This window comes from Odocoileus virginianus, chromosome 25, assembly GCF_023699985.2.
Source record: "Odocoileus virginianus isolate 20LAN1187 ecotype Illinois chromosome 25, Ovbor_1.2, whole genome shotgun sequence".
Taxonomy (NCBI): domain Eukaryota; kingdom Metazoa; phylum Chordata; class Mammalia; order Artiodactyla; family Cervidae; genus Odocoileus; species Odocoileus virginianus.
The window spans coordinates 48,372,724-48,399,758 of record NC_069698.1 but is presented as its reverse complement, the minus strand read 5'-3'; the positions used below and the strand labels follow the sequence as shown (position 1 = coordinate 48,399,758).

The 27,035-nt window shown below is 46.6% G+C and overlaps 1 protein-coding gene across 6 annotated transcripts in view; it reads left to right on the top strand.

Annotated features, from left to right (window-relative positions):
• TIAM1 (TIAM Rac1 associated GEF 1) overlaps window positions 1-27,035 on the top strand; it is a 455,872-nt gene that overhangs the window by 366,699 nt on the left and 62,138 nt on the right. For all 6 annotated transcript variants that reach the window (XM_070455141.1, XM_070455140.1, XM_070455136.1 and 3 more), the window contains 3 exons: window positions 2,897-2,978; window positions 10,847-10,933; window positions 16,536-16,760. In XM_070455141.1, coding sequence (XP_070311242.1) covers window positions 2,897-2,978; window positions 10,847-10,933; window positions 16,536-16,760 — 394 coding nt within the window. The remainder of the gene's footprint in view (window positions 1-2,896; window positions 2,979-10,846; window positions 10,934-16,535; window positions 16,761-27,035) is intronic.

The following is a 27,035-nucleotide window of genomic DNA, read 5'->3' as shown; positions in this document are numbered from 1 at the left end:
TAAATGTAGAATGCATTGGTATGGAACTTTTTCCGAAGTATATAGACAGAAAATGATATTAAGTTATGCCCTTAGCACTTTGAATTTGGTAGAAGTTGCATTAAATTAGGGTGTTCTAGAGGCTCTGGGCTTGTAGGGTGAACATTTCCAGCCCCTCTCCCACCCCGGCCTCTTGGCTTAGCCTGTTTCTTGGCTCCTGATTCCTAAGCATTCAGCTCACCTCTCCTACCTGTCAACTGCCCTAAGGAAGTGAACAGAAAGAAACCTGTTTTTTTTTTTTTTCATACTTGGCATGAATGAAATTATTCCTAGACAAATGACTAAGATGGGAACTAGTTTAAATAGTCACTGAGACTTCTCTTCAGTGCTCAAGAAGAGCTTTCTGTTATTGACTTTGGCTCAAAAGAGATTTTCATTTTGAAATTAAATGACAGTTTTAAAAATTCCACATGAGCCTCTGACACATTTATTTCTTTTGGAACTTCTATCATAAGTTTTCGGAGATGGCCTTTGGCTTACTTACCTCGGGATTCCCTGGTGCCTCAGATGGTAAAGAATCTGCCTGCAGTGTGGGAGACCCAGGTTTGATCCCTGGGTCAGGAAGATATCCTGGGGTAGGAAATGGGAACCCCCTCCAGTATCTTTGCCTGGAGAGTTATGTGAACAGAGGAGCCTGGTGGGCTACAGTCCATGGGGCCACAGAGAGTCAGACACGACTGAGCGACTAACGCTGCTACTACTTGCTTACTTAAGAAATAAAATTTTTTTGGGGGGTGGGGGGGAATATAATTGGTTTACAATGTTCTGTTGGTTTCTGCTCTACAACAAAGCAGATCAACCGTATGTATACATATATCTTCACCCCCCACCCCATCCCACCCCGCTGGTCATCACGGAGCACTGAGCTGAGTTCCTTCTGCTGTCAGCAGCTTCCCACCAGCTCTCGGTTTTACATGCAGTGGTGTGCACACTCCCAATTCGTTCCATGGAAGTAAGGCTTGCACCCTTGACTGTGGTACCCCTGAGTTCCACCAGGAGGCAGTCTGGGAGGCATTATTGTGTAGTGGGGAGCAGTTCCGTGCTGGAACCAGTGAAACCTGGATTCAAATCCCAGCTCCGCCCAGGCTGGCTTTCTGATCTTAGGAAAGTGCTTTCTCTGCAGCCTTTTTCTCTTCCTTTGTAAAATAGGGATCACATTTGTCTCATAGAGAACATGTGAAGGGTGAGAACACATGGTAAATAACACCTTCATAAGTTATGGTCCATGGTGATGCTAAGTCCGGATGTCAAAACGTGAAAGTGAAAGTTACTCAGTCATGCGACTCTTTGCGACCCCATGGACTGTACAGTCCATAGAATTCTCCAGGCCAGAATACTGGATTGGGCCACTGTTCCCTTCTCCAGGGAGTCTTCCCAAGCCAGGGATCAAACCCAGGGCTTCCCCCTTGCAAGTGGATTCTTTACCATCTGAGCCACAAGGAAAGCTATTTATGATTTTCAGTTCAGTTCAGTTCAGTTGCTCAGTCATGTCCCACTCTTTGCGACCCCATGAATCGCAGCATGCCAGGCCTCCCTGTCCATCACCAACTCCCGGGGTTTACTCAAACTCATGCCCATCGAGTCGTGATGCCATCCAGCCATCTCATCCTCTGATGTCCCCTTCTCCTGCCCCCAATCCCTCCCAGCATCAGGGTCTTTTCCAATGAGTCAATTCTTCGCATGAGGTGGTCAAAGTATTGGAGTTTGAGCTTCAACATCAGTCCTTCCAATGAACACCCAGGACAGATCTCCTTTAGGATGGACTGGTTGGATCTCCTTGCAGTCCAAGGGACTCTCAAGAGTCTTCTCCAACACCACAGCTCAAAAGCATCAGTTTTTCGGCGCTCAGCTTTCTTCACAGTTCAACATTCACATCCATACATTTATGATTTAGATTACCCTAAAGAAGGCAGAGAGTCAAAGAATTGATGCCTTCAAACTCTGGTGCTGGAGAAGACCCCTGAGAGTCCCTTGGACAGCAAGGAGATCAAACCAGTCAATCTTAAAAGAAGTGAAAGTGCAAGTCGCTCAGTCGTACGACTCTTTGTGACCCCATGGACTATATAGTCCATGGAATTCTCTAGGCCAGAATACTGGAGTGGGCAGCCTTTCCCTTCTCCAGGGAATCTTCCCAACCCAGGAATTGAACCCAGGTCTCCCACATTACAGGTGGATTCTTTATCAGCTGAGCCACAAGGGAAGCCCATTGAAATGTGAAGTATCAATTAAATTAATTAAAATAAAATTTCTTAATAAACCACCAATTTCTTTTATCTCTTTTCCCATTTTTTTCTTGGATTTCTGAGAGATTTGATTGATTTATGTACTTAGTTTTCTCAGTAGTTTTGTATAATTCTGTGACTAGAAGAGAATATTGTAATTTATATGATTTTTTTGTCTGTTTCAGTGCTGTAATTTTTCTCTGCATATTGTGGACTTCTTGAGCAAAAATGGCATATGAACAGAAGCACAGGGATTTCTCCTATTTCTGTGGACTCCATATCAAGATCTTTATAACCTCTTCTTGATGTTAATGTTTTTCTCTAGTACTGGAAATTTTTGATTACCTTAGCATTATTTTTCAGGTCTGTGATAGATATAGGGTGGGAAAAAATTGTATATACAAAGTATGCCAAGGAGTCATTTAGAAACTGGAACTCTAGCTAAATTTGGGAATATAAGTTTTTAAAAGTTTACCACGTTAAGTCTTAATGGGGTCAGTTCAAGAAAGATACTGGGATGTGACGAGAATTTGATTTCGTGTCAGTTGTGAAAAAACAGATTTACAAATTGATGACTGTTTCTAACAAGTTATTTATAATATAGTCCTAATTAGGTTTCTCTTTGTCATTTTCAGCTGTACAAAGAAATTGAAATTTGTCCAAAAGTCACTCAGAACATCCAGATTGAGAAGTCAGATACAGCTGGTGATAATTATGGTATGTTTATTTTTCTTTGATCTTTGGTGTTCTTCACGTGAAAACAATTCCTGCATAAACATGCACTTATTTACAATTCGATAAAACCTTTGGGGACCATTTAAAACAGACAACCCATCTGGCTTCTGTGCTTTGCACCTCAGCCAAACTGAGGAGGGGGTGGAAAGATACTTACCCTCGGTATGATGAAGACTTTAGCTTTATGTTTTGTAACTTTAACCTTCTTGGTTTTCCTGTCATAAATGAGGAGTGGATTTATTGAAAATAGACTATTTTATATTATAGCATAGCCTAGTAATGAAGAAGGGCTTCCTAGGTGGCTCAGTGGTAAAAGAATCTGCCTGCCAGTACAGGAGACATGAATTTGATCCCTGGGTTAGGTAGACCCCTGGAGTTGGAAATGGCAACACACTCCAGCATTCTTGCCTGGAAAATCCCGTGGACGGAGGAGCCTCGTGGGCAACAGTCCATGGGGTCGCAAAAGGGTCAGACACACGGAGTAACTGGGCAACAGTAACACATAATAAAGAAATTATCCTTTTGCACCTGTGCCCCCCAATGTATGTATTATTCTCCATCCCTCACAGGTGATGTTAAAGGAACTCATTCTGATGGGAATTGGGGTACCCTAGACCACCCCTAGGTTTGCCGATTCACTAAGAAGACTCACTGCGCTTATGGTCGTGTTCATGGCCATGATTTATCACAGCAAAACTATACGAAATCAGTAAAAGGGAGAAGCACGCGGGCTGAGGTGCTTGGCCACCAGGTGCAGACTTCCCAAAGTCCAGCCCAGTCACACGGGAAGTCCACAGTTCCCTCAGCGCAACGCATGGGAACTACATTGTCTTGTAGGAGGTTTGTTAGGGATTCCGTGCCCAGGGTTTTGACTAGGAGGCTGGTCACACAGGGGCCCTCTGCCTCACATGTACCAGGACTCCAGCCTTCTGGGAGGAAAGCAGGTGTTCGGCGTACCCCACGCTGTCTGTACAGACTTTTAGACACAATGAGCTCCACCAGGTTGTTGGGAACCCTCCCAAAATCCAAGTTCCCAGATGCCAGGCAGGAGCCAAACTTGTAAGCAGGTCTTTTTTCAAAGAGCAGCAGTCAGGCCCCATCCGCTAGGGCTTTCCTACGCAGTTGTCTGATTCTGGTGTCGTTAAAGGTGCAGCATTTTCCATGGATTCAACAGCGGTCTGCTTAGCGTTACCCTTGGTGACTTGGGCAGCAGAAGATTGCTGCTTGGGTACAACACGCAGGGAAACCCCCACTCTATCGGGGCAGATTAGTCAGGCGGGGCCAGGTCAGCTGAGGCGACGGCAGTCACCAAAGCGCCCTGGCTGCTAACAGTGGAATCCTTTCTCCTGTTCACCCTGCCTTCTCTGTGGGTTGGCCGCAACCCTTTCTTTCTATTGTCCTCACTCCAGGCCTAGGTCCTGGAGCAGCTGCCACCTGGGACAGTGTTTGTTTCTTGGCAGAAGGCAAAGGGGAGGCGGTGAACCAGTCACTGGCTCACTCCCAGTATACTCTTCAAAGCAAGTGACTGGAGTGGTGGGAGGGTGGGTGGGCAGAGAAGTGTAGGCCTACCGGGTGCTGGAAAGAAGGAGAGCTAGGGGCTGGTGGTCCAGCGGTTAGGAGTCCTCCTTGCAATGCAGGGGACGCTGGTCTGATCCTTGGTCGGGGAACTCAGATCCCACACATGCAGGGCAATCAAACCTGTGTGCCACTAGGGAGCCCACCTGCTGCAACGAAGACCCAATGTGGCCAAATAAATATACACATATTTTTTTTAAAAAGAGAAGAACTAGAAAACCATAAAGAAGGCTGAGTGCTGAAGAATTGATGCTTTTGAATTGTGGTGCTGGAAAAGACTCTTGAGAGTCTCTTGGACAGCAGGGAGATCAAACCAGTCAATCCTAAAGGAGATCAACCCTGCATATTCATTGGAAGGATTGATGCTGAAGCTCCAATTCTTTTGGTCACATGATGCAAAGAGCTGACTCACTGGACAAGACCCTGATGCTGGGAAAGATTGAGGGCAAGAGGAGAAGGGGGTGACAGAGGATGAGATGGTTGAATGGCATCACCGACTCGGGGGACATGAATTTGAGCAAGCTCTGGGAGATGGTGGAGGGCAGAAGGGCCTGGCGTGCTGCCATCCATGGGGTCTCAAAGAGTCGGACACACTTAACAACTGAAGAACACCAGAATACCTGGTGAAAAGATACAAAGTTTATGCATATGCTTGCTTACCATTCCTCTCTGAGTTAACTTATTGGGCTTTTTAGCATTTGAAAATCTACAGAACCTTTACTAGGCAGCAGCACCTTCGATATTCCATCTGTAGCCTCTCCTGCAGGCAGAGGCTTATTTGAACCTCTCAGACCGCTTTCACTGGAGTGCTTTGTCCTAATGAAGAAAACCTACCTTCTGACCCCTGGCCACTTGAGTTATACCTTCATGCTATTTTACTTCTTGACCTTAAAATGAAAGACATCATCAAGCGACCAGATGTTTTTGATGGCAAGGAATAAATGTGTCCGAAAGGCTTATTATTGTAGGAGAAGCGTGACCTCAATAATAAAAGCAGTTATTGGTAGCAATGCGACAAATAAGTGTCTGGGTCCTCCGAACTGAAATGCACCATGTCAGTTACTCTTTTCTCTCTGGTTTCAAAGTTCTTGGAATCAAACTCCAAGATGGACTGGTTTGGGTTCCTCTGGAACAGACACAGAGCCTAAAACTGCTATATTTTTGAGTTATTGTTCAGTTGCTAAGTCAGGTCTGACTCTTTGCTATCCCATGGACTATACAGCCCATGAGGCTCCTCTGTCTTTGCGATTTCCCAGGCAAGAATACTGGAGTGGGTTGCCATTTCCTTCTCCAGGGCATCTTCCCATAATAGGGATCAAACCCATGTCTCTTGCGCTGTCAGACAGATTCTTCACCAGTGAGCCACCAGGGAAGCCCATATTTTTATACTTTAAAAAATTTTAGTTCTGTACAGTTATTTCTTTTTTTTTTGGCTGTGTCACACAGCATGTTGGATCTCAGTTCCCTGACCAGGGGTCGAACCCACGCCCCTTTGTTGCCAGAGTGCAGAGTCTTAACCACTGGATTGCCTGGGGAGTATCTATGCTGCTGCTGCTACTAAGTCGCTTCAGTCGTGTCCGACTCTGTGCGACCCATAGACGGCTCATAGGAGCCCACCAGGCTCCCCCGGCCCTGGGATTCTCCAGGCAAGAACACTGGAGTGGGTTGCCATTTCCTTCTCCTGTGCACGAAAGTGAAAAGGGAAAGTGAAGTCGCTCAGTCGTGTCCGACTCTTTGTGACCCCATGGACTGCAGGCCCCTCCGTCCACAGGATTCTCCAGGCGAGAGTACTGGAGTGGGGTGCCGTTGTCTTCTCCAGGGCAGTTCCTATACTTTTTATCAAAGTGACTGAAGTAGTTACAGAACCTGTTTCCATTTCCACACTGAAGGGGTTACAGGGCACCAGAAATCAGCCCAGGAGGTATTGTCAGCTGTGCGTCTCAGAAGGCCTGACATAAAGAAGCAGGGTCCTGTCCTGGACCTCCCCTGCTTCTGTGAATGACAGAGTCCCATGCTTGGAGAGTGTGGCAGTATCAAACGATGAATTTCTTGATGCTTAGTCTGGCTTTCCATCCTTGTATTGCTGTCAGTTGCATCCTGTCTGTACTTGTTCCTGGACTTCACCTTGGACAGCTTTCAGTTCAGTTCAGTTCAGTCGCTCAGTTGTGTCCGACTCTTTGCGACCCCAGCCTCCCTGTCCATCACCAACTCCCAGAGCTTACTCAAACTCATGTCCATCGAGTCGGTGATGCCATCCAAGCATCTCATCCTCTGTTTTCCCCTTCTCCTCTCACTTTCAATCTTTCCCAGCATCATGATGCCATCCAAGCATCTCATCCTCTGTCATCCCCCTCTCCTCCCACCTTCAGTCTTTCCCAGCATCAGGGTCTTTTCAAATGAGTCAGTTCTTCAAATCAGGTGGCCAAAGGATTAGAGTTTCAGCTTCAGCATCAATCCTTCCAATGAATATTCAGGACCAGTTTCCTTTAGGATGGACTGGATGGATCTCCTTGCAGTCCAAGGGACTCTCAGGATGCATAGCTAATAAGCTCAGCTAAGCCATTTATTCTCAGTATCCAGTTCATGTTGGCAGAGGTGTTTCCACAGACGTTAGAGTCCCCCAGTCCTAAGAGACCTGAGAGTCTCTGACTTCAAAGGTGCTAAGGAGCCTAAAGTCAGCCCATCTTTCTCTGACATTTGCATCTAAGAGCAGCTTCCTGCTATACATCAGTTTCAGTGTATGTCAGTTACTAGCACACATCAGCATACAAGCCAGATACTGCTTTCTATTGTAGAACACTTCAGGGAGGAAAATATGACTTAATAATCCCACTGACGAAACAAGTGGAAAGATTTAGCACTTGCCTGATTTCTCATCCTTCCCTCCGCCTCAGCCCTCAGGACTCTCTCAGACCTTGTTGTTGAAGTTAGTTCACAAAGTTTTGTAATAGACTAAGTATGACCATCTAGGCAGCCTTGAAGTGGAAGAATGCATCATTTCAGCAGCTGAGTATTTGTTTTTCTCTGCGGACTTCTTCGACCATTGGATTTTTGGTCTTGTGTCCCCTCTATGTCAGCAGGCATGCCTGCTTAGTTGCTAAGTCACGTCCAGCTCTTTGCGACCTTGTGGACTAGCACGCACCAGGCCTCTCTGTCCACGGGGTTTTCCAGTCGAGAATACTGGAGTGGGTTGCCATTTCCTCCTCCCGGAGATCTTCACAAGCAGAGGTCAGACCCACATCCCCTGCATTGTCTGGCAGATTCTTTTACCGCTGAGCCACCCAGAAAGCCCCCTTCTCTGTCAGTGGTGTCTGTGTTTTTCTCACTTTCTCCATTTCACTGTGTCCTGGACTCTGGTTTTGAGTCCGTCTGTTTTGTTTACTGTGTTGTCATGATTTTTCTTTGGTCCTCAATTTCAGTATGAAGAAGCTTCTGGTTATTCAAGAAATGAGTCTGTCTTTTTGGTTTCTTCACTGAGTTTTAATCACTTCCTGCGTTTTCACAATCATACGTCACTCATGGTGCCTCCTGGTCTCTAAGCCTTTTGGTGGGGTGGGTGCTTTGGCTGTATATAGACTAACTCCTTCTATTTCCTGTGGCAGTCATTTTGGACTGTACTACATGACTTTTCTTGGAATTAGATTGTTGCTCCCCTTAAAAAACTAAAACCAGAACTACCTGGTGCTGGGCTCTGCTTGGTTGCTCAGTTGTGTTGGACTCTCTGTGACCTCATGGACTGCAGCCTGCCAGGCTTCTCTGTCCGTGGGAATTCTCCAGGCAGGAATACTGGAGTGGGTTGCCATGTCCTCCTCTGCGGGATCTTCCCAACCTAGGAATCAAACGTGCTCTCCCACATTGCAGGCAGATTCTGTGCTCCCACATTGCAGGCAGATTCTTTACTGTTTGAACCATCAGGGCAGCCCAAGAATACTGGCGTAGGTAGCCTCTCCCTTCTCCAGGAGATCTTCCCAACCCAGGAATCAATCGAGGTTTTCCTGCATTGCACGTGGATTCTTTACCAACTGAACTACCAGGGATGCAGCAGTCTCACTCCTGGCTGTACATATCTGGAAAAAATGAAAACTGTAATTCAAAAAGATAGGTGCACTGCAGTGTTCATAGCAGCAGTATTTACAATAGTCAGGATATAGATACAATGAAATAATATTCAGCCCTGAAAAAGAACAAAATGTTGCCGTTTGTAGCAACATGGATGGGCCTAGAGAATATTATGCTTAGTGAAATGTCAGACAGAGAAAAACAAATATAATATGATATCACTTATATGTGGACTCTAAAAACTAATAATAAATGAATACATATTTGTTATTGTAAGAAATGGTTAAAATTCCCGCCTACCCCCTAGTGTGGAGACTGTTGACATCTTGAAATAGAGGCAACCTTAGTGGTAAAGAAAGCAACAAATGAATACCTCAGCCATCTGCTGTGATTCTGGTTTAAGGTGACTTGCCCTAGGCTCGCAACACATTGCCTCTCCGGACAGTGTGTTCATTTTATATTTAATAGGAGAAAATTTGGATTAGAAGTATAATTAAAAAATTTGGTCTCAGCATTTTATAAAATGATAGCATTTTGGAAAGGAAATGCCTGTATTTTAATGGATTCTATTCATCCTTTCCCTGATATAGTCCTTGATTCTGTATCTATTCTAACAGATAAAAGAAAAAGAAAACCTCTGTTGAAATGCAGAAAAATACCACTGTGTTAAGGCTAATGTCATTTAAATGGCTCATGTCTAAAATTATTTTTATTTGAGTGGAACTGAGTTTTTTAATATTCCTGTCTTTAATTTTGTCTGTGTTGGGTCAACAGCACACCTGATGTTCCAGGTGCTTTCTCTAGTTTTGGAGATCGGGGCTCCTTTCTAGCTGTGATACGCAGGCTTCTCCCTGGGCGACTTTTCTTGTTGTGGAGCACAGGTGCTACGCAAGCAGCTTTCCACACTTGTGGCTCCCAGGTTCAGTTCCTCGAGGCATGTGGGGTCTTCCCAGACATGAGACTGAACCTGTGTGCCCTGCATTGCACAGTGGATTCTTAACCACTGGACCACCGGGAAGCCCCAAGTGGGACTTCTTGAAGAGTCTTCTGAAAGTTAGAAGTTGCTGTAAGAATGGAATTTAAAATAAGAGAATAAAATAAAGACTCTGGAAAGTCCTCAGGGGTAAGCTTGTCTTGTTCTCTTTCTGAGGGAGTTATGGTCCCCTAGTGGGTGATGGCATTTGGCAGTTTTGCCTACCTGTGGGTATCTTATTTCCTGGTTCTGTGAATGGTGCAAAACAAAACATGTATTCATTATGACACAGTCTGAGAAGTCTCAGTGAATCCCTGGGCCCCAGTCCATTAATTAATTATTCTATTTTGTTCTTTGCTTTTTTTTTTAACCACTATATTTTTCTCCCAGAGCAGAAAACATGTCTGATATTTACAGTTGCATTAATTTCCATTGCCCTTTTAGGATTATCTGCCAAAGTATTTTATCCTGAGGGAAAATAGGTTTTGGTTGTGGACTTTCCATTGATTGATCAGAAAGAGTTTTATATGTGAAACAGAAGTGACCAAAGCTTGTGGACATGGGATTAGGAGCACTTAGAACCTCAGAGCCTTGTTCTGCCTTATTTTCTGAAGGATGTGGCAAAGCCCAAGGTTAATTAACTAATGGAGCTCTGGAAGCCTCGATGAGTATAAGATAATCTTATGATCTGACACTAGGAGAATGTGCGATCCATCAGTTTCAATATGAAAAGGATTTGTAAAATGTGTTGTTACTTATCCCTGTTTGCAGAATTTTACTAAATTAAAGCAGTGTCCACACAGCACTATATAGGTGAACACACACTATACAGGTGTTATGTTCTGACATGTCCTAGGACATAGATTGACTAAAAAAAAAGGTCAAAAGGACCCAAAAGAGATAAGCTGTTTCTCTTTTGTGTGACGGAGAGAACAGTGAAGAAAAGCAAAACTGTGGCGTTAACTATCAAGCAAAGTAATGAACAAGGTCATTTTTTTCCCACTTGAGTTGATAGTTGGTTATGTGGAGATAGATGTGCTCGGTGATATTAATTTTTATTGTGGCTTTATTTAGAGTTGTCTAAAAAGACGTTTTTCTGCTTTGTGACACAGCACAAATAGGGAAGGACCACAACCCAGACAGTGAGCGTGCCGAGTTCACCCGGACCCTTTCTGCTGTCTGCTCAGCACTCGGAGGGTATGGGCATCACCTGCTGTCTTAACCCTCTGTCTCTGCTTTCCAGGGTTTTCACTTTCTTCTGTGGAAGAAGATGGTGTTCGAAGGCTCTACGTGAATAGTGTAAAGGAAACTGGCTTAGCTTCCAAGAAAGGTAAGTTACTCACCGTCTTGTCTTGACTTGTCTGTCTTCAGTTCCCTTTTGGATTTCTCTACTTGGTGACTGAGAAAGATCAGCCCCAAATGTTCATCTTTGAAGAGTGTTTAAATGTTGTCTCAGGGCAAACGCTTCCAGGGAATATGAGTATTTTTTCCATCAGCTCAATTGTGCAAGGAATGTTACCTTCTTGGATTTTAAATCTAATTCTGAGCCCATTTCCATGGGGTTGGTGGGAAATTCCCTTTGAATCAGAAGGGGTTGTCTTTCCCTACCATCTGGGGTGGAATGAAGGTCCGGGGGTTCTGGTTGGAGCTGCTAGGGAAGACCCCTTTGTGCTTTGGTGCACACTGCTCAAAGCTGACACTGACCTTCACCTGAGCTCGGGAAGCTCCTTCATGTTCTGTTGCCGCCATTCATGGAGGGATCTTTGTAGAAGTTGAGAACCTCGGGGTTCGGGATCCAGACTGCTTGCCCTCCGTAGAGAGCTCTTGTCTGCTACGCCTGCCTGCCCCTCTACAAGAGCTCCTGGCACTTTCTGTCTAGGCTACTTGAGGAACCCCAGCACACCATCCTCTTTCTAATGGGAAAATCTTTTCATCCTAGATTTTCTTCTTTTTTTTTTTTTTGGCTTCCTGTGTTAGTTTCCTAGGGCTGCAGGAACAAATGACCACAAACTGGGTGATTCAAAACAACAGAAGTGTATTCTCAGACAGATCAAGAGGCTAGAAGTTTGAAATCAAGGTATTGGCAGGGTCATTTCCTTCTGAGCCCCTGCAGGAAGAATCTCTTCCATGGTTCTCTCTAGATCCTGCTGGCTGCTAATAGCCCAGGGCATCCTTGGCTTGTAGCTGCATCACTCTGATTTCCTCCTCTGTCCTTCCAGGAAAGCCTGTGTGTCTCCTTGTTTTCACATGACATTCACCAGTCATTGGGTTTAGGATGCACCCGACCCTATTTTCAAATAAGGTCACATTCTGAGTGGACATGACTTTTGGGAGGGACATTCTTGAGCTCCCCTGGTGGTTCAGATGGTAAAGAATCTGCCTGCAATGCAGGAGACCTGGGTTCAATCCCTGTACAGGTAGATCCCCTGGAGAAGGAAATGGCAACCCACTCCAGGATTCTTGCCTGGAGGATTCCTTGGACAGAGGAACCTGGCGGGCTACAGTCCATGGTATTGCAAAGAGTCAGAAGCGACAGAGTGCCTAACTTTCTTCTCGCTTTTTCTTCAAGTCACTATACTCATTGTAAATGAACTGGGCAGGTAGGTAGGGCTCAACCTCCACCTTCATTTCATTCTTCTTGCTATGGAATTTTGGCTTCATTCAGGCAAATTCACACCCACTGAATGTACAAGTTCACTGTGACTCAGTCAGTTCTGCTTGGACATGATGCCTGTGTCTAGTTCTGCTCAAGGCTGGCTGAATGGAGCAGCTGGGAACGGATGGAAGGCAGACTGACCTATCTCCCTCCTTCCACGTGCTGGGGCAGCTTAGCTCTGGGTGTTCATCTGGCAGGGCCCCTGTGCTGACCTAGCCCTGTGTTGTCAGCATCGGAGAAGTGCTCCCTGCAGTTTGGTTCTGCATGGGGATGACAAAGGTGTGGCCTATGGGAGATAAAGTCCAAGTGATGCATCTGCTGCTAACTGCCACGGGTGTGACTGTTCCTTCATTTTCCTTCTGTGTTTTTGAGACCAGAGGCACTCAGAGTTTGGTGCCTTCACTGAGGGTGTCTCAGCTAAGAGCAGAGGTGGCGGGGTTTATTCCCCTTTGAGCCCCAAGCTGATTTTTATCTCTTGCAGCCCTGCAGTGACTGCTGGGTGCGGGGGTGGGGAAATACGCTGCCCTGCTTTTAGTCACATCCTGTGTTGGTCCTTTGAATCCAAGAACCCTGGTGTTAGATGAAAACAAACGGTTGAGTGCTGCAACCCCCTCGCCCCCTATGACGCTCTTCTCTACAGATGCAGGAGGGATGTCCGTTCGTCCACGTGGGTGGCAAACCATCCCAGTACCCGGCCTGCGGAGGGCTGTGTCGGGAGAGAGATTTGGGGTTGTGTGGTGGTTCGTTCGCGAAGTCGTGTCCCACTCTTTGTGAGCCCAGGGACTGCAGCACGCCAGGCTCCTCTGTCCTTCACCGTCTCCTGGAGCTTGCTCAGATTCGTGTCCCGTGAGTCCGTGATGCTAGTGCGGTACTCGGGGTATTTGATGTTAAAGCGTAGCCTCTATGTGAAGGTGATGGAGAGCTAACCAATGTTGGAGAGCTCCTGGTGGATCATACAGACTTTGACGATAAAAATCCTTCAGCTGCCCTTCTCCATTTAGCCTCCTTCTTTATGGCCAGCCAGAGCAGTTCACGATATTCGTTGTGTTACAGCTGCTGTGTCTTTCCCGCCTTTGACCCTTGCAGACCCTTCAACAATTCGTTAGAAGGTAGGATGGACTCTGGTCATTGCCCGCTGGGCACCATCCAGATGCCAGTGTTCCTTAAAATGACCAGAGTGTGGCGCACACCAGTGGGAATGTGGTGGCATGCAGCCTAATTAGAACCGGATATTCTGTCATTCACTGAGCCTACACTTTACTGTTGTTAGTCGCCATGGGCTTTTGGCCTGGAATGGGCTATTAGTTCCCGTATTCCTGCTCTCTCTCTATCTCTCTCTCACCCTCTGTTCTGTGTTGGATCTCACGCTGACCTTGTAGAACTGACTTTTGAAACCAGAGCGTGTTTACATGTGTCTCTGTTCATCTTGGGCCTGTTGTTCTGCTCTTGCAATCCTTTGAGGCTGGGATCAAGCATCTTCTTTGCTGCCATCTAAGTGTCTTCCTGACGGCTCCGCAGGACAGAGCCTGACTGAGATGGCCATGGGCTAGAACTCTCTAGACAGATGGGATATTTCACAGCTTTTACTGGGCAGGTGGGGAGTACTTTTGAGTAGGCTCAAAATGAAAAACAAAGTTTTCCTCTTTCTGCTCCCAAACATTAATAATGAGAGTTAGTGTCTGTTGAATATCTTCAACATGCCAAGTGCAACATGCAGAGTTCTACATGTGTTTGATCTCATTTAAACCATTCCCAGTATTCTTGCCTGGAGAATCCCCATGGACAGAGCAGCCTGGCAGGCTACAGTCATGGGGTTGAAAAGAGTCAGACACGGCTGAGCGACTAACACACCTTCTTTAAGAAACAGAGCTGTTTTCTGCCACAGTTCTGGAGGACAGTCTGAAGCCAGGGTGTCTGCAGGGCTGGGGCCCCTGGGAGGCTTGGGGGTGGGGGTCGGTGGGTAGGGTTCTTTCTTGCCTTTCCCTTCATCTGGTGTTTGCTGGCCTGTGGCAGCGACCCTCAGCCTCACTCTCCGTCCTCCCCTGCCTTTCTCCGCTACCTTCTGGGTCTCTCTGTTGTGCCTGTCCCACAGGATGGTTGTCACTGGGTTTAGGACCCGTCAGATAACCCAGCATGGTCTGATCTCAAGAGCTTCTACTGAATTACAGCTGCAGATATCCTGTTCCCAAATAAGGTCCCATTCCTAGGTTCTGGAACACGGACATGTCTTTTCAGGGGTTACCCTTTAACCCGCTATACACTCGTATTCAAACAGTCATACAAACCTAGAAATTCTTTTTTAAAAGTTATTTAAAGAAATCAATTTATTTTTGGGCTGCATGGCTTGTGGGCTTTAGTTCCCCAACCAGGGATTGAACCCAGGCCCTTGGCAGTGAGCACGTGGCGTCCTAACCACTGGACCGCCAGGGAATTCCAGCCAACCTAGCGATTCATTTCAAAAAACAAAACAAAACTTGCTGATGTTTTTAGTTTTTGTCTTTTCCTCTTTTTCTCCTTATATTACGGCCTCTGATGCCTAATCACAGTTGTCTCCGAGAGAAGACTTCAAAGATGACAATGGCCTTTCACATGTGGAAATTTTGTATTCTCAGTTCAAACGTTGAAATGCCATAATCTTTCACCCAGAAGTGGAATGGTTAGTCTCCTAGAATTCCACCTCTGGCATGGAGAGAAACTTTCCTGTTTCTCTCCCCTTGCCTTCTCACCCGTGATGTTTCTTCGAGTATTTTTATGACAGAGAGTTGATTTCAAAAGTGTTGGGGAAACCTGAGTAAAGCTGGCCTAGAGGTGTGACCCAGCGAAGCTGGGAAGTGAGAACTTCTCTGCGGAATCAGAGAGACTTGCGGGTGCCTGAGGGGCTCTGTGGCTTCTCGTTGGGTGAAGATCATCCTTTGCCCTTCAGTCACTCCCTTTTTACACATTTGTTTTTCCATGTTAGTCTAGAAAACAGGCATCACCCTCTTTCCTTCTTTTTAGCCGAAAGGAACCCGTGTTTTCCTCCTGTTCTCTCCTAACCCCTCCCCTTCTCACTGCTGCCGTGTTTTTAAATATCAGGCAGACCGGCCCCAAGTCCGTTGCAAGTTCTTGTTCTCCAAGACTGGGCTTGTTCACGGCTACTCCTCTGGGTCCCAAGCTTTGGCGGCTCCCCAGAATGCTTTGCAAAAGTAGCAGAACCTTTGGGGACCTTCAAAAGGCCACTCACCCCAAGGTCCTGATGTAGTTTTATATAAAAGGTGATGGTGGCGGTTCAGTCTCTCAGTTGTGTCTGATTCTTGCGACCCCATGGACGGTAGCCCGCCAGGTGCCTCTGCCCATGGAACTCTCCCGGCAAGAATACTGGAGTGGGTTGCCATTTCCTCTTCCAGGGGATCTGCCCGACCCAGGAATCGAACCTGAGTCTCTTACATCTCCTGCATTGGCAGGTGGATTCTTTACCACTAGCACCACCTGGGAAGCCCATATAAAAGGTAGTGGTGGTAGGGGGGGTTGGACAGGGTGTGGGGAGCAAATATGATTGCATTTGGTTCTGTAAACTCTCATCCTTGGGTGTGTTTGCAATGAGGTGACCTTTAGTGATTGTAGCCGAGGAGACGCCTGCATTTTGTTTCCATAGCAACGATTTTTAGGCTTTAGCTGACTGTGCACACGTGTCCACGGTAGACAAGCATGTACATGACACACACATTGCTGAAATCAGGGGGCCCTCGAAATGGTGGGACCATAGCTAGGATAGAACACACGGGCTTCCCCGGGGGCTCAGATGGTAAAGAATCTGCCTGCCGTGCAGGAGACCCAGGTTCGATCTCTGGGTTGGGAAGCTGGAGAAGGGCATGGCAACCCACTCCAGTATTCTTACCCAGAGAATCCCACGGACGGAGGAGCCTGGCAGGCCACACCATGGGGTCACAAAGAGGGGTCACAGGACTGAGCGGCTAAGAGCAGAGCGCATAGATTCAAGGAGTGGTACGGTTGTTTGGTTGCTTGGTCGGTGTATCCAGGGCAGCTCAGGCCTGCTGTGACATCCCAGTGTAGAACCTTCCAGAACCCAAGCCCACGTGGTCACCTGAGGAGCCCCTTGGCGCACGCCTGGCTGTGTGCAGCCCTAACACACCTCTAACACCTCTAACAGGCGAGCTCGGCGTGCCCTTTAGAAGCAGCACTCTTCTGCTGCTGCCATCTGATTTGACGCTGCTGCTGCTTTTATGTGTGTGTGTGTGTGTCTGAGATTAAACATTTTTCCATCTCGCGTTGGCAGGCCTGAAGGCGGGAGATGAGATTCTCGAGATCAATAAGCGGGCTGCGGGCACCCTGAACTCCTCTGTGCTCAGAGATTTCCTCACACAGCCGTGCCTGGGCCTCCTGGTGAGGACCTGCCCCGAGCTGGAGGGAGGAGCAGAACTGCTGGAGAACCCGCCCCATCGGCTGGACGGCCCGGCCGACCTCGGCGAGAGCCCCCTCGCCTTTCTCAGCAGCGACACAGGTATGGCCGTGCCCTGGGTGCCCCCCGCGGCTTGCGTCTTTCGGTGGGTTTCCTGCGCCTGGCAGGTCCTGGGAGATGCGGGAGGAAGATGAACAGGTTCCTGAGCTCCCATGTCCGGGTGTAAAGGGGCCTGGGACGTACGCGCCGGTGGAATTGCCGCTTGGCTGCAGTGGGAAGCTCTGTGGTGCTGCTGCTGTTTGTCCTTTGGGGGAAAGATAAGTAGATCGAGGCCGCTGTCTCTTGACTGTGGGTGGAGATGTAAAGACGCCAGCAGTCACTGAAGATGCTGGGGCTTTGGTTGTGCCCCTGCTTTCATGGCTCCATCTCCTGTGTCGCCCCCGTCCTGTGGTTCCTTGTGTGGAAGGGGGAGAGGATGTGGACTGAGAAGCCTGGGGTGGAAGTATGCCCCGAGCTGGAGTTTGGTCTGCTTTTCCCTGGGCTCTTCTGACCTCCAGTCTGGAGATGAGCCCGTTGGCAGAAACCCCTTCCCCTGTGCCATCTGCTGTTTTTCCTGTTTATACCTTGCCTTCCACTCCCTCTGACAACCTTATGCTCACTCTAGAAGGAGCAGCTTGGGTGCTGCCTGCCCCAGAAAGGCTTCTGGGACCCCCCACCGAGCTCTATCCTCTGGCCCCCCAGATGTCTTCCATGGGGGCTTTCTTTCTGCAGTACTGTTCTTGCCTGCGTCTCTCCACCGCCTGAGTTTGTTCCCTGGGACTGGGCTTAGAGTTTCTTCTCTTTCAGGTACCCATTCTTGTTCAGCAGGAGAATCTGGAACAAGCCAGGTGAAGAGATAAGAGCTCTTTGCTTAATCTTGCCGTGACCTGTTCTAGAACTGGGGTGGCTTTTAGTAAGCTGGGTATGGGGACTTATTTTTAAAAGCTGGGTTAAAAAAGGCCTTCCTTTCCCACCTCTGAGTGTAGGTACTTTGAGTGTTCTTGTTTTGCAAAGTCCCTTCTGAAGCTCGGCTCAGTAAGAATAGATCACAACAGATGCCTGCTGATAGCTCATCTTTTTATTGTTGGTTCCCTGGGAGAACTCAACAAGTTGAGTCTTGAGAGAGTTGATCCCAATCAATTGTAGTACCCATATGCCTATCATATCTTTAGGAAAGCATTCCAGGGAGCTGTTACCTTTTTTGTTTGTTTGTTTGTGTAGTTGAAGCATAGTTGAATTCCAGTGTTGCATTACTTCCCACTACACAGCAAAGTGACCCAGTTATATATATACACACATAGTGTGACTGCTTACTTGTGTCCGACTCTTTGCGACCCCATGGACTATATAGCCCGCCAGGCTCCTCTGTCCATGGAATTTTCCAGGCAAGAATACTAGAGTGGGTTGCCATTTTCTACTTCCGGGGATCTTCCCAACTCAGGGATTGAACCCATGTCACCTGCATTGGCAGGCAGATTCTTTGCCATTGTGGCCACTTGGGAAGCTATGTATATATATATATATATAGGCGGCCTGGTGTGCTGCAGTCCGTGGGGTCAGAAAGAGTCGGATGTGGCTGGGTGACTGAACGACATACACACATACATGCATGTATATATTCTTTCTCATGCTCTCTTTCGCTGTGGCTTATCACAGGACATGGAGCACACTGCCCTGGGCACTGCAGTAGGACCTTATTGTTTATCGGTTCTGCATGTGCCAGTTTGCATCTGCTAATCCGGAGCACCCACTCCTGCCCTCTCCCCCTCCTCCCCTGGGGGAAGATGGCCACCAGTCTCTCCTCTGTCCCCGCATTTCTTTCTGTTTCGTAGATAGGCTCGTTTGTATCGTATTTTAGATTCCACATATAAGTGATATCAAGTGGTGTTTGTTCTCTTTCTGACCAGGGAGCTGTGTATGCTCACATGATAGGGTATGAATACCACGAAGGCTGTTCTTTTACGTGACCACAAGATGGCAGGCTCCACCCCATAAAAGTCGGTTCACAGTGGTTTCTGTAAAAGGACCGAGCGAGGCGTGTGGGTGACATCAGGTTATTGAAAGGATTTTATAGGGTCTGTGTGCACACACCACAAACCACAGTGTGTGCTCAACCACTTTTGGATATCTTCTGTCTCAGTTCTTCCTGTAGGTTATGGGTATAAAGTACGGGTTGGCAAATCAAGACGCACTGGCCAAATCCAGGCTATGGCCTCTTTTTATAAATAAAGCTTTATTGGAACACAGTCACACCCATTCATTGATGTTTGTCTCTGGCTGCTTTCCCATTTCAGCGGCAGATTTGAGTAGTTATAACTGGGATGCATGGTCTGCACAGCAGAAAATACTATCTGGCCCTTTACAGACCTCTCATATAAAGTGTGATTGAAATTGCTCATGATTTGTTCCTTTAAACACAATCACTGTTTTGATGCATTTCTTTCTTTTGAGAAAAGATTTGTGTGTGTCTCTGTGTATATGCATATACACAGTTTGTGAAGTTTTAAGACTTTTTATTAAAATTTTTTTATTTTAAAGATGTGTTTGTACATAGGTGCCTATTTTGAGAATATCTGGGTATATTCTGTGTACACAGCCCTACCCTATCCACTGCCCGTACATCCTCCTTCAGACCAGATGCTAAATATACTGAACCTACTATTGTTTAAACCCCATTGTGAAGTGAAAAGTGAAGTCACTCAGTTGTGTCCGACTCTGCGACCCCATGGACTGTAGCCCACCAGGCTCCTCCATCCATGGAATTTTCTAGGCAAGAGTACTGGAGTGGGTTGCCATTTCCTTCTCCCCATTAAAACTTTTTTGTTTTGGAATCATCCTTAGATGACTTATTTATTTATTTGTTTGTTTCCAAATCATATCGGCTTCTCTGGCAGCTCAGACAGTAAAGAATCTGGCTACAATGCAAGAGATCCAGGTCCGATCCCTGGGTTGAGAAGATCCACTGGAAAAGGGAATGGCAATCCATCCCAGTCTTCTTTCCTGGAGAATCCCATGGACAGAGGAGCACCGAGGGCTACAGTTGATGGGGTAGCAAAGAATCGGACACGACTAAGTGAATAACACACACACGCAAACCACGTCTTGGAATCGACATTTAAGTATTTGCTCTTAATAATTAAGCTGGATGCTGACAGTTATATTGCTGACTGTGACATGGTTCTGTCCTTCTGCTTTAACATTCTAGTGTAGTTCTTTGTTGTTTTAATCGCTTCACCTTTTACTATTTTGTAGTGATCAAAAACCCTTCAGAATCAAGTGTGTTTGGTTAAGTTAGATAATCAACCTGGTTCAAAAATAACAGTGTGAAGGTAAAGTCACAGTGTGGGTTTTCTGGATGTTTGTTAAGTTGGTTTCAACATTAATAAGTTCCAGAAGCATTCTCAAATGCTCTCAGCAGCTGCAGCTCCATCCCCTTGGCCAGAGAGAAGCAAGACACTCAGGCCCCCCACCTGGGTCCCAGCCTGTTTGCTTTCTGGTTGTTACCATTTCCTGGTTCATGTTTAACAGTGGAAGATAAAAGAGGGGGCAAGTAAACAGGATAAAACAACCTGAAAGATGGTCCACAATGAAGCAGAGATAAAGCAGTGTCCACAGACAGCTGCAGTGACGATGGAAAACAACGGAGAAACTGTATACAATGGGCAGGCTGGACTATAGCCTCAGTCTAAATTTAGAAGTAACTAAAAATAAGAAGCATCCTGAGTGACAGGTTTGAGGTTTGATGCGGAGACCGTTTCAGGGTGCTCATGGTGAGTGTGAGCTCACCAGGACAGGGGGCCTGGCCGTGGCCACGGGCTCCCCGGCTGGTTCCTGTCTGCAGGAGGTTTTTCCCGGTGATTGCCCCTTGTAGCAAGTCCAAGTCTGCAAGCTTGGCCCTGATCCTGCCCTGAGAATTCTGATGGAAAGTTGTGGTTAACTTTCAGGGCTGGATTCTTTCTGAAGCCTTTTTCATGGAGAGGTTTGTTTCCTTGATGTGGAAACCTGAGTGCCTAATGGTTTAAGCGTGCTGTGGAACCAGGCTCCTTGGGGATGAGTCCCATGTTTATCTTTATTAGCTTCATGACTTGAACAGATGATGCTTAATCTGTGCCCTGTGACCTCGTACCTACAGTGGCGATCATACCACGCTACTATCACATGAGGCTGTTGTGCGGAATGAGTGAGTAATTGAAGTGTTCAGAATAAGTCCTAGGAGGTGCTCAGTGAATACGCATTCAACACACAGAGTCTTCATGGTGACGGGAAGGTTCTCTGACTTGTAACCAGGGGCTGCTGGTTGTGATTCTCCTTACTACTCTATTCCACTTCTGTCTACACCAGGAGTGTTGTCTGAGAACTGAGTTTATGCAGTTTACTTAAAGCAGTTTCCTTCCCTGGGTAGAAAGAAGTTGATTCTACTGTCTAGATGCTGAGACCACTGGGCCCCTTTTCAGAAATAGTGATTCCCTTGGTCTGGGGCAGGGCCTGGGTATGCATTTGTTAGGGTGCGTGGTTGCTTAAAAACCTTTAGGTGATTCTAATATGCAATCAAGATGGGAGGTCACCCTCTTAGGTCACCAGCTGTCTCCTTGGTTATTGGCCCTGTTTTTTGTCTGGGTGAAATGGTAAGATGATTGGAATGTTACAGTCCCATGCAGACCATAACTGGGGTGTTTGTGGATAACTTTCTGTTGTCTGCTTCACTGAGATTTTTGTAATGACAACCTGTTAGGTGACCTTTATCCTGCTCTTCCTCAGTATGGGAAGGACACTTCCCAGTATGGGTTGCTCTGTTGGCTTGAAATGTCAGGGACTGGAAATTAGATTCCATCCTCAGGGCTTTCTCTAAGACTCAGTTTCCATTCTTGGCCATTGACCATCCATGTGTCCTTGTGGAAATCTGCCTGGGGCTATTCTTCATCTTTTTTTTTTTTTTCAACAGTTGTTTAGGTCCATACTGGTAAGAAAATGGGGGAAGGAGGTCCAGAGAGAAAGCTTGTTGCTTCAGTGGATCTTGTTTTAGAAAGAGCCTTGAAGTGAAGGGGAAGCTGGCATAGGAAGTTGCAAAACTTTAGTTTCTTTGAGCTTCCCAGAAAGCCTCTCTCATGCTCCTGTGTGATTTATTTTGAATTATGATCTCATCTGGTGCTACTGCCATTTCGGACCTGAAAATTCTTTGTTGTGGGGGGCTGTTCTCAGCCTTGATGTTAGCAGTTTTCCAACAAACCACTCTCAACTAGTCCTCATAACCCTCTTCCCAAAATTGTGTCAATCAAAAATTATCTTCAGACTTTGCTAAATGTTCCCCCAGGGTGAAATCTTCCCAGGTGAAACCACTGGCCTGGTTTATTAGAATGCATACCTTCACTCCTCAGCTAGCAAAGTATTATATGAGCATCAATATAGGAAAGCAAGTCTAATCAAAAATAATTTTTGAAATAAGTTTGATAAAAGCCCCTGATATCATGCCAGCTACAAGAATCATAATTCGGAGGGCATCCCTGATATCTTTCCAGGACTTCAAAACATCTGTCTGTCTCTCTCACTTAAAGTTCTGTCCTTAACATTCAAGTACATTTGACTTTTGTGATGGAGGCAGCTTGGCTTTATCGTCCCTAGAATTCACTTGACCAGTTGGGATAAAGCAGGTGCCCTTGCTTAGATCAGCAAATAGTTTATGATATTACAATGAGGGGCTTCCCTGGGGGCTCGATGGTAAAGAATCTGTCTGCCAAAGCAAAAGACATGGGTTCAATACCTGGGTCAGGAAGATCTCCTGGAGAAAGGGAATGACAACCCACTCCATTATTCTTGCCTGGAGAATCCCATGCACAGAGGGGCCTGGCGGGCTACAGTCCGTAGGATCAGAAAGCATCAGACACTACTCAGCGACTAATCAACACTTATGATGAAAACTCAGTGAACTAAAAATGTTTGTCACACATTCGTGTCCGACCCTTTGTGACCCCATGGACTGAAGCCTGCCAGGCTCCTCTGTCCATGGGATTCTCTAGGCAAGAATATTGGAGTGGACTGCCATTGCTTCTAATTTGAAAAATGGCCTTTCCAGAAGTTGAGCTGGGGGGTTAAGTGGCTGTGGCCCGCCCTGGCAATTAGGGTGAGCCTTGGGTTTGGAGAGTCAGTCCCCGGGATCTGCTGCTGAGTGGAAAGATGCCATTTGTGGTGGGCACCGGTAGTCCACCTGCAGGAAGTAGATTAAGCAGCCTTTGCTGCAATGGGAAAGGCTTCTGTGATAGCCAGGAGAGCCCAGACATCTTGGTCAGAGTGGGGGAAGCTGTTAAGCCTCCTTTGATTTGCCCAGCAGTGCAGGCTTCCCTGCTGTGCCCGTGAAATGCAAGGTTCTGTTTCTGGGTGATGGTCCATGCACATGGTCTGCAGCTGCATTCTGCAGGCAGCAGGGAGGGGCGACAGAGAGAGAGGAGCCGCTCAAACTTGTCTTCCTGCAGACAGGCAGGGTCGCCTTCTCCAGGTTTGCTGCAGACTCACAGCTAGCCAGCAGCACATGGCCTTCTAGGCGTCTGTTGGGAAAACATGGAACCGTGTGCAATGCTTACTGTCACCCGGCTCAGGGCCTGCTCCCGAGGGCCCTGCTGGGGAAACCCCAACGCCTAGTCCTGACTTCCTGCTGGTTTTGATTAATGACACCATCAAGTCCTGTGTGTGGAAAAACAGTGTTGCTTTGGAGATTAAGAACCTCCATTTGTATAATTTTAAAGAACATTAGTGGATTATAGTTTGACTTTCACAATAAGCAGATAGGATTGGGAAGAACTATATGTACAGTTTTTTAGGATTAAAAAACTGTTCTGTGTAGAGAAACAGACTCTGGGATTTTGTGAAATGTGGTTGGAAAGAAATTGTCTTTCAAGTTAAAACTGTAGTGTTTTTCCTCCCCCGCCCCCTACAGAGTATGTATAGCTCTCCTGAGGGTTTTTTTTTTCCCCTTTATAATTGTTTTGTTTTTATTTTCTTAGCTTGGGGGAGGGGTGAGTGTTTATGTTGATCTTATATATTGAGTGTTTTTATGGAATTCTTATATGACAGTAAAATGGCTGAAAAGCAAAGCAAAATCATAGCCTGAGGATTGGATTCCAGCTCAGTGTCTTTACTGTGTGTGTGTGAGTGTGTGTGTGTGTGCGTTTAGTCACATCTGACTCTGCGACCCCATGGACTATAGCCCGCCAGGCTTCTCCATCCGTGGACATATCCAGACAAGAATACTGGAGTATGTCACCATTTCCCCCTCCAGGGGATCTTCCCAACCCAGGGATAGAACCCATGTCTCCTGCACTGGGAAGCCCCAGTGTCTTTACTGGCCGTGTCTAACCTTTCCTTGTTCCCTTCTCCTCAGCCATTTTTCACTCTGAGAATGAAACGCAGGTGTTAATAAAGGCCTTAAAAAAGTCAGTTATGATTAGTTCGTCTTTGGAAATGTTTGGAGTATCTGCTAGTTTAACAAACATTGTTAATATATCTCATAAGGCAAAGATCTTTTTTTCCTTCCTCTGTTAAATCTAAGTCTCTAATGGGCTTGAATGGAACCTGAGTGAATGTACCTCATCCATGTAAATCAAAGATTAATTGAAATGTAAGCTTATGTGCTTGTGTTTGTACTTCTCCTAACCTCATTGTTTTCTATCCTGATAATGGTGAGTGGGACGTGCTAGCAGCAAAGGTTTCCTTGGTTACAGAAACAGTTCCATTATGATGTGAAAATAATTTTAAGAAGCAGAGAAATGATCACACCTGTTCACAGCATTGAATGTTATTTACGGCAGCTTTTGTGACGGCCTGCGGTTCTGTCCTGCTGGGCTCCGCTCTGCCCTGAATTTCCCCCTTCTCTGAGGCTGCCCTGTACTTAGTCACTCAGTTGTGATCAGCTCTTACAGCCCACCAGGCTCCTCTGTCCGTGGGATTCTCCAGGCAAGAATACTGGAGTGGTTGCCATGCCATCCTCCAGGGGATCTTCCCAACGCAGATGTCCTGCATTGCAAGCGGATTCTTTACCGAGCCACCCACCCTGCTTATCCTGTTTTTAAAAATTGGAGTGTAATTGACGTATAACATTAGTTTCAGCAGTATAACATAATGATTCTATATTTGTATACATTGCTATATGATCTGCACTGTGTCTAGTTAAAATCCACTAGGATACATAGTTCCTTTTTTATTCTGATGATGAGAACTTTTGAGATTTACTTCCTTAAAATACAATACAGTATTATTAATAAATGTGTGTGTGTATGGCTTCCCAGGTGGCTCAGCAGTAAAGAATTTGCCTGCGATACAGGAGACACGGGAGACGCAGGCTCCATCCCTGGGTTCAGAAGATCCCCTGGAGAAGGAAATGGCAAACCACTCAGTATTCTTGCCTGAGAAATCCCATGGCCAGAGGAGCCTGGCGGGCTACAGTCCTTGGGTTCACAAAGAGTCGTACATGACTTTGCCTAGATAACAACAAATGTTGTACATCTCCGTGACTTATTTATTTTATAACTATACGTTTTTACCTTTTTACCCATTTCACCTACCTGCCCCACCACCCCCTACCTCTGGCAATCTCCAATCTGTTCTCTGTGTGAGGCTTTTTGCTTTGTTTTTAGATTCCACATATAAGTGAGATCGTACAGTATTTTCTTTCTCTGACTTATTTCAGTTAGCATAATGCCCTCAAGGTTCATCCATGTTGTTACTAATAGTAGGTTTCCTTTGGTTTTCAGTTCAGTTCAGTTCAGTTCAATCGCTAAGTCATGTCCGACTCTTTGCGACCCCATGGACTGCAGCACGCCAGGCTTCCCTGTCCACCACCAGCTCCTGAAGCTTGCTGGAACTCATGCCCATCGAGTCGGTGATGCCACCCAGCCGCCTCGTCCTCTGTCGCCCTCTGGTTTTGTAGCTGAATAATCCTCCCTTGTCTGCCCTGCTTATTCTGTGTCTCTAGCTTTGGCCCCTCTCCGTCTCTGAGGTGCCAGGTATCCCCAGCACCTCCTTTATGCCACATGGCAATGTGCTGCGTGCTGGGAAGGGTGGAGGTGGGACCCGCAGTTTCTTCTCCTTGCCTCCTCAGCCCGCTCTTAGCCTGTCTCCAGTTCTCTGGAGCTGTCTGCATGTACACTGGACAAAGAAAATAATTCCTTCAGTGTCTGTTGTTAGAGGAAAAGTCTCTTGTGGTGAAGGAAGCTCCAGCAGGAAGTTGCAACATTCTGTTTGTGTGGGGTTGCATAGAATCTCAGCAATGGTGTTCTATAAACCTCTTCCTTCGGGAGGTGTGCAGAGGAGGCCTTGAAGTGTGGGAGCAAGAACGTGGCTTTTCCTGGTTTGATTCCCTGATCCTGCCGTGCTGGTATCTCTTTTCAGCTCTCGTAAAGGGCCCTGCCGTCAGTTCCTGCCTCTCTGGCTTTCTTTGATGACTTAAGTCCCCTAACCACGCACTGGCCATCTACTGCCTTGTTGCAAACCGTGGGAAAGCACCGTCTAGTTCGCTCACTGCGCTCAGCTCTCTGGGCCGGGCTCAGCCGGGTGGCTGTTCTGCCCCCCTTGCCTCAGTCAGTCTCATTGGCTGTGCCGTTTGGGCTGGACTGGGACCGGGTTAAGCTGGCCTCACTCACGTATTTGGTGATTGGTTGGCTGGACCCCTCTTTCTTTGAGGTCTTTCATTCTCAAGAAGCTACCTTGGGGGTTTCATCACATGATGGTCCAGCATTCCTGGGGGATCAGACCCGAAACTGTAATGCCACTTGAGACCTTAGCTCAGAATTTGCGTATCACCCCTTGGGTCACACGCTGCTATTCAGATCGTCACAAGACCAACCCAAATTCATGGGGCGTGGAGACAGACACAGAGGTCTTACAGGAACAGGAGGAATCATCACTATCATCTTTGCTGACTGTCTAACCACAGCTGCATTGCTTTTTCTCAGTCTCTCCTCTTTTATTAGTTTTTATCTTCAGGTAGGTGCAGAAGCAGAGCCAACGGGGTTAAAAAGAATGTATGTTTTAGAATCAGATAGACCCATGGTTACTGATCCATAGGGCTTCTTCTATATTCTAGATATTCCTGTTTTTGCCAGTTATATGTGTTGAAGATAACTTCTCTCAGTCTACAGTGTATCCTGTTGCCTTCGTGTTGCCTTTTGACAAAGAAAAGTTTTTAACTTTAGTAAAATCTGATTTTCTGTTTCCTAGGATTTGTGCTTTTTTCTCTCTTGTGTAAGAACTCCTTCTCTCTCCCCTGGGTAACAGACATTTTCTTCTGTTATTTTCTGCTGAAGATTTATATTTTGAACTTTTTCCTTTCGGGTTTATACCTCCCTGCAC